At 50.4% G+C, this 8541-nt stretch overlaps 1 protein-coding gene across 1 annotated transcript; it reads right to left on the bottom strand.

Moving 5' to 3' along the window:
* Window positions 1–44: 44 nt before the first annotated feature.
* LOC113940889 (importin subunit beta-1) lies at window positions 45–7637 on the bottom strand. Its single transcript, XM_027632038.1, has 10 exons — window positions 7484–7637; window positions 7111–7182; window positions 5323–5467; window positions 3662–3744; window positions 2991–3098; window positions 2602–2745; window positions 2410–2515; window positions 1699–1813; window positions 1078–1239; window positions 45–107 (listed from the first exon to the last, which is right to left on the bottom strand). Coding segments are annotated over exons 1-10 (1035 nt in total). The 5' UTR covers window positions 7583–7637; the 3' UTR covers window positions 45–106.
* Window positions 7638–8541: the final 904 nt, after the last annotated feature.

Raw genomic sequence — 8541 nt, 5'->3', positions numbered from 1 at the left:
CATTCAGCATCCGTGCACACTCCTCACTTCCGGGTTGTTTTTTTTTTTCAAAAGATTGGAGATTTTTCCAGTGGGGGTTCTCAGGTGTCATCCCAATGGTAACAGATCTGGAAGCAAGGGGGGAGAAGTAAAAAAAAAAAAAAAAGGGAAAAAAAAAAAAAGGGGGTCTGTCACTGTTTGGGGATGTGGGTGGGGTGGGCTCGATCCTGGAGGGCTTTTCCAACCTTAATAATTCCATGATTCTACAAAAAAATAACCCCGAAATCCAACATTCACGTGGAAAAAATTGACCTTGCAGGATCACAAGAGAAATAACAGGGATATTAAAGGAATTCCAAGACGGGTGACAAAGGCGGGACACTCAATCCTGCCAAAATAATCCTTCATCCCACTTTTCCTTGCAGCCTGTTCCCTTTAAAAAGGTGTTTTGGTGGAATCATGGAATATCTGAAGTTGGAATGGAGCCCCGAGGATCGGATTCCAGCTCCCTAAAACTCAACTGTGGCACTGAGAGCAGCTCCCAGGTGCTCCCTGAACTCCAAAGGTTTCAATTCCAGGAGGTTTGGAGGGTGCAGGATGGTCCCCAAGGAGCACAAGTGACACATTTGAGGGAGGAGAGGGATTTTTCTATGGGCTGACAGTGACAGGAATGGTTTTAAACTGCCAGAGGGGGCAAGGAGCGATGGGATATTGGGAAGGAATCGTTCCCTGGGAGGGTGGGGAGGTCCTGGCACAGGTTGCCCAGAGAAGCTGTGGCTGCTCCATCCCTGGAAGTGTCCAAGGCCAGGTTGGAGCAACCTGGGACAGAGGAAGGTGTCCCTGGGGGACTGGATGAGCTTTAAGGTCCCTTCCAACCCAAACCATTCCATGATTCCACATTTCACCCCCAATCCCTCCAGCCTGGTGCAAGTTCCCCACGTTCCTCCCCCCTGGATTTGTCCTGACAAACAAAACCCCCCCGAGCAAAAAATAAACGAGGACCAACCTCCTGGAGAGAACAGAGCCTTTGGGACTGTGCCTCTTCCAGGCTGATCCCCAAAGTGTGGAGCAGGGAAGGAGGTGGGAGGGAGCCCTTACCAAGCTTGATTCTTCAGTTTTCTCAGCTCTTTAGTCGCCCAGGTCGCGAGAGTTTTCGTTTTGTTCGTCTTGGATCTCCTCCCTTCCGTTAGCAGTTCATGGATCATGGGTCTGGCTTCTACTAATTTCAGAACATCTTTCCCAAATGCTGTACACAAATCCCTGGAAGGAGGGGAGAGAGAGGCTTTGAGCACCACAACCAGCTGTGCCAGCACACAGAGCTCTGACTCACAGATCCTTTGGAAAACGCTGCAGATGGTCACTGATTCCAGGCCTGCGCCTCAAAGGGATGTTCAGCCTCCTGTCCCAGGGCTGATCTGCCCTAAATTCAGCAGGAAAGACTAAACCACCCCAAACTGGGTTTCCTCTGTACCCTGAGGACAGGAGGCTTTTTGCTTCTGAGCTTTTCTGCTTCAGCTCATCCCTTTAAAAACCCTAAATCTGGAATTTCCGTAACAACCTCCACTTCCACCTCCCGGTTTCCACCTCTGTGACGCCTTCACACCCCGAGTCAAACACCCAGCACTGCTGTAAAACCCCAGAGCTGATGTTAAACACTTGAGACAGGCAGGAGAAAGTGCAGATTCCAGGGATTCTGGAATGGGGGGAAGGCCTTCTTACCCTATGAGCCCGGCAGCACAGGCCACCACCCCGTCCGTGTGATCCTCGTCCCCAGCGATGTGGTCGATGTAGGACAGGATAAATTCTACTCTGGGCTGCACCAGCATCACATCAGCTGCAAGGGAAAGGTTCTGTCAGAGCAGGGGGACACAGGGACAGTGTGACAGGGCTTCCAGCGATCCCAAAACAGGCAGAATCTGACCCAAAAGAGCTTCTCTGACAGGGAGGGGAAATGGTGCTGGAGGAACCACAGTGAAAGGCTCTAAACACGTTCCCTGCCTGTGGCAGCAGAGTGTTCACTCCCACAGGGGAGGGAATGAACAGGGATATTCCCAAGGATGTGATAACCACGGAGAAAAGGTGCTCAGGGGGGACCTTATTCCTCCCTGGAAGGAGGTTGGAGCCAGGTCGGGCTCTGCTGCCAGAACAAGGGATGGAACAAGAGGAAACAGCCTCAAGTTGCAGCAGGGGAGGTTCAGATGGGATATCTGGGAACATTTCTTCATGGAAAGGGTTGTGAAGCACCAGCACAGGGCAGTGGTGGAGTCACATCCCTGGAATATTCAAAACACATGCAGGATGTGGCACTTGGGGACGTGGGTCAGAGGTGACACAGCAGTGCTGGGCTGACAGATCCTTAAGGATCTTTTCCAACCTTCAGCATTCCCGTGATCCCAGTAGAGCTGCCCTCACCCAGCCCAGGGTACTCACGGTGCACGTTCTCCTGGTCTCCCTTCAACCCCTGGATGATCCCAGTGTAGGCTTCCAGGCAGCCCTCCCTCAGCTCGTTCAGGTAATCCACCATGTCATAGTCAGACTGGAAAGGGCCACAGGAATGGGAATGAGACACTGGGAATGGCCCGAGGACGAGCACAGCCCATTGCTGGGCTGGGCACACCTTACCTTGTCCACCTGTGCCTGGGATGCCTGTTGGAGGGTGTTCAGCACCACGTCCAGGTACTTCTTAAACTCCCCCCCAATGGCCAGGGCGATGTCCCCAAACACTGAGAGGATCTGGGGCTTCACAGACCTATGGACATTTTCATTCTGGAAGAGATTCCAGCAGGGCCACGTTCAGTTTTTTGGGAAGGGGACGGAGCCAATAAATGCAGATTATTTACTCCAAATGCAAATCCTTGCCCCCAATAAGTTTGGATCCCGTTCAAATAGTAAGCAAGATAGTTGTCAAACACGAGATGATCCGAGCATTCCTAACACTTGTGCTTCTCCCACCTCCCACCTCCCTCGGGAGTGTGCAGCCAACTGTTACTAATGAGGAGGGAAACACTCACCCCCAAGTTCTCCAGGAGCAGCTGCATAACCTCGTCACAGAAAGGCAGGATGTTGGACTGCAGGGCTCTGCACAAGTCCCCAACCAGGCCCACTGCAGACAGGCAGACCTGCAAATAGCACAGCAACACCCCCACCGTGAGTCAGTCACTGCTCCAGCCTCCCGGATCCAGCTCATTCCAGCACTCTGGAGTGGCGAGAGGTTAATTAAACCCCGGGGAATAACGACCCTGAGAGCAGCTGAGGAGTCCCTGGGCAGTCCCTGCTTCCTTAACCCCAGAGCAGAGATCCAGGTGCCCATGGAGAGACAGGGATTGAGTCTGAGCAAACCGAACCACGTTGTGTCTCAGCACCCACCCCCCCTTGGAGGGCACCAGGGCTCGACATTCCAATGGGAAATCCCATCCAGCAGAACCTCCTTCCTCATCAAGGCCAGCAAATGTGCAGTGTCCAGGCACTGGATGCTCCTGCTGCTTCAAGTCTGAATTTATGCACGGAATTGGGTCTAGTTTGGGCTGGAAGGACCTTAAAAATCATCACATTCCACCCCCTGCTGTGGGCAGGGAGACCTTCCACTGGCCCAGGTTGCTCCAACCTGGCCTTGGACACTTCCAGGGATCCAGGGGCAGCCACAGCTTCTCTGGGCAAAGGGAGTAAAGTCTTGGATCTCTACCTGGTACTCGGCATAGTTCTTCAGTCCAATGCCAAGGAAAGGTTTGAAGGCATCCATGTACTTCAGGAACTCTCCACCTAAGACTGTGCATGGAAAATATTCCAGTTAGAAAGAAAAAAAACCCCATTTGTGATTGGAATCCTATTTTGCTGGAGTTCAACAAGTCAGAAGCCCATCATTGTATCCCACCCAAACCCAGTGGAAATCAATCCTCCCCCTGGGCAACACCCAGGAAATGAGGGGCACTGAAATGTGTCCAGGGCCACCTGGAGATTCCCAAGAGCCAAATTCCCTGTGGATTTTTGCCACTGTGATTTGTGATAAACAAGAGCAGTGGCTGTAAATCCACTGCCAGAACAGCCTTGAGTCACCAGGGAGGGTGAATCACTCAGGTAACATCCAATCTGTCCTGGAGTTGCTCCAAGGGAACAGGTTCCCTTGGGATGGGAACTGGACAGAGTAGCACTAATTTGTTGGGTTTTTTTTTTTTTTTTCCTGGCAAAATTTGCTCTGTGGCAACATTATAAACTGAAATCAAACCACTCCTTCGTGGAACAGAAATCTGGAATAACCAGCCAGGCTCAGACATGGTGAGATTATGGAATACAGGATGGTTTGAGTTGGAAGGGACCTTAAGGATCATCCAGTTCTACTCTCAGGGACACCTTCCACTAGCCCAGGTTTCTCCAAGTCCCTTGGACACTTCCAGGGATGGGGCAGCCACAGCTTCTCTGGAAAATCCAGCCCCACAGGGAAGAATTCCTTCCCAGTATCCCCTTCTTGAGTCCATTTCTCCATGCAAAGGAGGAGCAATGATACACAGATCTGCAGAGTCAGACCTGACATTCCAATGGGAAATCCCAGCCAGCAGAACCTCCTTCCTCACTAAGGCCAACAAACGTCCAGTGTCCAGGCACTGGAAGCTTCTACTGGATTAACCTGAATTTGGGTGCAGAATTAGAACAGTTTGGCTGGGAAGGACCTCAGAGATCATCACATTCCAGCCCCTGCCATGGGCAGGGACACCTTCCACTGGCCCAGGTTGCTCCAGCCTGGTCTTGGACACTTCCAGGGATGGAAGTGCAAAGAGGCTGGGGAAGGGACTGGAGCACAAGTGCTGTGAGGAGAGGCTGAGGGAGCTGGGGCTGTTCAGCCTGGAGAAGAGGAGGCTCAGGGGAGACCTCCTCACTCTCTACAACTCCCTGACAGGAGGGGGGAGCCGGGGGGGGTTGGTCTCTTCTCCCAGGCAACCATCAGTAGGACAAGAGGGCTGGGTCTTCAACTGTACCAGGGGAGGGTTAGGTTGGATATTAGGAAGAATTTCTTTGCAGAGAGGGTGCTCAGCCACTGGAATGGGCTGCCCAGGGAAGGGGTGGATTCTCCATCCCTGGAGGTTTTTAAGATGAGACTGGATGTGGCATCAGTGCCATGGGCTGGGAACCACAGCAGGGTTGGATCAAGGCTTGGACTTGATGATCTCAGAGGTCTTTTCCAACCCAGCTGATTCCATGATTCTATGAAGTGCAGCCACAGCTTCCCTGTCCCAGGGGTGCTCACACAACACCTCGAGCAAAACCAGCAACTGATGCTATTTTTTCCCCCACACAAAGCAAACCAGCAGGATCCAAAGCTGCCCTGCCCTGTCCCAGCCCAGAGCTGACCTTCCACCAGGGTGCTGACGGCCATCAGGGCGTCCTCCTGCACTCCCCCCGAGCCCGCCGTGCTCTGGAACATCCTCAGCAGCGAGGCCATGACCACGTCCGAGATCTGCAGGGCATCCTGGTGCTGCACCTTCCTCAGCACGTTCTGCAGGGACAGGAGGACACACCACCACTGTTTCCATCCCCCTGAGCCCACGTGAAGCTTTTCCACCCCCCTTCTCCCCCCCTCATTCCCAGAGAGGAAGCTGCTGTTTGAACTCCGCCGCCGCAAAATCCCTTTTCATTCTGCTCCCATTCAATTCTGCAGCCACGGGGTGAGCTGAATTTACCTTTCCTGCTGCATAGGCTGTTCTCCCAGCTTTCCATTTGTAAGCTGGAATTAAATGTGACCAGCCCAAATTTGATCCTATGAAAACAAAAAAAAAAAAGCAAGGAGGGTCCCTTTTCTCTGTCGTGGCAACGTGAGGGTGAGCTCGGACGGGCCCAACTTTAGAAATGCTGGTTGTTGAAGGAAAACACTTTTTAGGGGAAGAGAAGGACCAATTCCTTACAATAACAATTATTTTAAGGCTGATTCTTCACTCCAAAGAGATGGACTGGGGCTGTTTAAATAATTAAGCTTTGATTTATAGAATTACAGGGTGGTTTGGGTCGGAAGGGACCTTGGAGATCATCAAATTCCAACCTTCCACTAAGTCCAGGTTGCTCCAAGCCCTGTACAAACTGGCCTTGGACACCTCCAGAGATGGAATTTTCTTGTTCCTTTTAAATATTAACAAATGGATTTATGGCAGAATAATAAAAAATTCTGTAACAAAACAGTGTTTGTGACTATTTAACAGTGAAAAAAGCTCCTCTGCTGAGTTTTACTCAGTGGAATTTAAATATTTGCTGCAATTGAGAAAATGCTTCAGGTTCAGATTTTGGGATAATGAAGAAACACATGTTTATAAATTAAAATTGGCAGTTTAATTCCACTTCTCTTACACTCCCCAGGGGCAAACAAAGCTGTGCTGGGAGAGATCAGGGATCACCAGAAGGAGATTCCAGACACTGAATCTCCCCACTGAAGCCCAACTTAAGGACAGATTATTCCCATCTATCCGTTATTTTTCAAAATTAACCTAAAAACTGGAGAGTGAAAGCAACCATAAGGCTTTTGAGGGAGCAGATGAATGATTCCTCAAATCAACCTGGAGACAAACACCCAGATTCCAACGGGGTGCTCTGAGAAATCTCCTGAGAGCTGATTTTGGGGAGAAAAAAAAAAAAAAAAAAGTGTTTTCAGTGGGATCTGTAGGAGTAACCAAGGAACTGCACTGCCCTGGTGCTCCCAGTCACACTGCTCATTACCAGATGTTTCATTTCAAGGCCTCTTGGTGCCTTTTAATTAGAGCCACTTGAAATAAGAACACCAACCACAGGAGGCAGATGAAGGAATTCGAGCCGTGCTGGAGGTTTTTTTTTTTTGCCTGTGCCAAGCAAAGGGGTTGTTCAGGCTGTAGCCAACACAGGAGCCAAGCTGGCAGCACATACAATCCTTTATCCCACCTTTAACAGGCTGCCCACAGTGTTCCTGCTTCAAATTGCCCTAAATTCTGCCACCGGAGCGCGACTCGAGGCTTCTGATCCTCGTCTCACCTCCCACGTGTCAGCTGGGACACAAATCCACTTCTCCTCATTCAGATCTGATCAACAGGCCCCGAGCCTGGTTCCTCAGGGGCACAGGAACACCCCCAGAGCCATCCCATTCCCATAAAAATCCCAGGGGGACAGCGGGACACTCACCTGGAGAGTCGCGCACAGGAGGGACTGGAGGTCGTTGAACTGGATTCTGTCTGAGGTGCTCTGGATGTGAGACTGGAACACAAGGGAAAAAGAGGCTGTACTGGGTTCTGACAACACCAGCACGTCCACACTGTGTTTAAATATTTAGTTTTTTAGGTTTTTTGGTTTTTTTTTTTTCAAATTAAAGACAAGAGGGACTGTGCAGAAGCTTCAAACAGAATCCCAGGATCTTAAATCCCACCCAGTCCCACCTTCCACTACCAAGGTTGCTCTAAACCCTGTCCAGCATGGCCTTGGACACTCCCAGGGATGGAGCAGCAGCTCTGGAAAGGGAGGAGGTTTAAACTGGAGGTTTAAACTGGGATTTACCCACCTCCATCTGCAGCACTTGCTGGAGCCGCTCCATGATGACCAGGGTTGTTTTTTGGACAGCAGGATAACAGTCCTTGGCACTGTTTTTCACTATTTCCATCAAGGATTCATATGCAGAACTCCTCAAGTTATTCTGGTGTCCATCAGGCCTGGAACAGAAGGGATAATTTGCAGCTCCCAGTGGCTCAGCCTTGCTTAGAAACAGACTTTTTTTTTTTTTTTTTTTTTAATTTTAGTAAACCAGCAACAGCCACATTTCAGTGCTGTGACAAGCAGCACTTTGCATCCCTGTATTCCAAGCCTTGAAAGCAAAGGAAATTTATGAAGCCACTTTTAGCACTTTTTTTTTTTTTCCCTCCATTTTCTATTAATGATTTTCAGCATCTGGGAAGGAGGAGAGGGAGAGGAAAAGCCTCAAAGCCCCCAGAGAGAGAGGTGAGCAGCACATCAGTGCCCCTCTGCCACCCCCCTGACACTGAGCTGGGATAGAAAGACAGCTGAGAGTGACTGATGGGCTCCAGAGCCTTGAGCCAGACACTCCTGTCTGGATGGAAATTAGGCAGGGAGAGCTTGGACTGAGCTCTTCAGACGAGGAACAGTTGAAGGAGGATCAATCCTGCAGCAAAAAGCTCCAGGCTGAGCTGAGCCAGGCACTGAACTCTGAGCTGTGGGGATTTATGGGACCTCCAAGGCATGATAAAACTGCAGCTTTACCCTGAGTTTTCACATCTGCAGGGCTGGGAGCAAAAATATTTTGCCTCGGTGGGAAGGGATGGAACCTCCAGGGGAAAGGGATGGAGGGGAACAGGCAGGGAAATGTGGAATTCTGGTGGTGTCCTGCTGAAATTCCTGGTTCTCCAGTGGCCCTGCAGCCAACCTGGCTGGGTGTGAAACTGGGCACTTAAAATTCAGATTGAAAGGAAAGTAGAGGGGGTTCAAAAAAAAATAGGAGATTCGAAATAAAGTAGGAGAGGTTAAAAGTAAAATAAGGGAGACTGGAAGTAAGAGAAGAGATTCAGAGGAAAACTGGGGGGATTCAGAGGAAAACTGGGGGGATTC

The sequence above is a fragment of the Corapipo altera genome, unplaced genomic scaffold (genome assembly GCF_003945725.1).
Source record: "Corapipo altera isolate COAL_440 unplaced genomic scaffold, ASM394572v1 128944, whole genome shotgun sequence".
In the NCBI taxonomy this organism is placed as follows: domain Eukaryota; kingdom Metazoa; phylum Chordata; class Aves; order Passeriformes; family Pipridae; genus Corapipo; species Corapipo altera.
This window is presented reverse-complemented; position numbering and strand designations above follow the sequence as displayed.

What these genes read in the sequence shown, in the direction of transcription:
- LOC113940889 (XM_027632038.1), bottom strand. Translation starts at nt 7,582, where the DNA reads ATGGAAATAGTGAAAAACAGTGCCAAGGACTGTTATCCTGCTGTCCAA. An exon ending in CGTCAGCACCCTGGTGGAAG is followed by an intron (nt 3,745 to 5,322) that starts GTCAGCTCTGGG and finishes TTCCATGCACAG; the next exon opens with TCTTAGGTGGAGAGTTCCTG. An exon ending in AGAACTATGCCGAGTACCAG is followed by an intron (nt 3,099 to 3,661) that starts GTAGAGATCCAA and finishes TGCTATTTGCAG; the next exon opens with GTCTGCCTGTCTGCAGTGGG.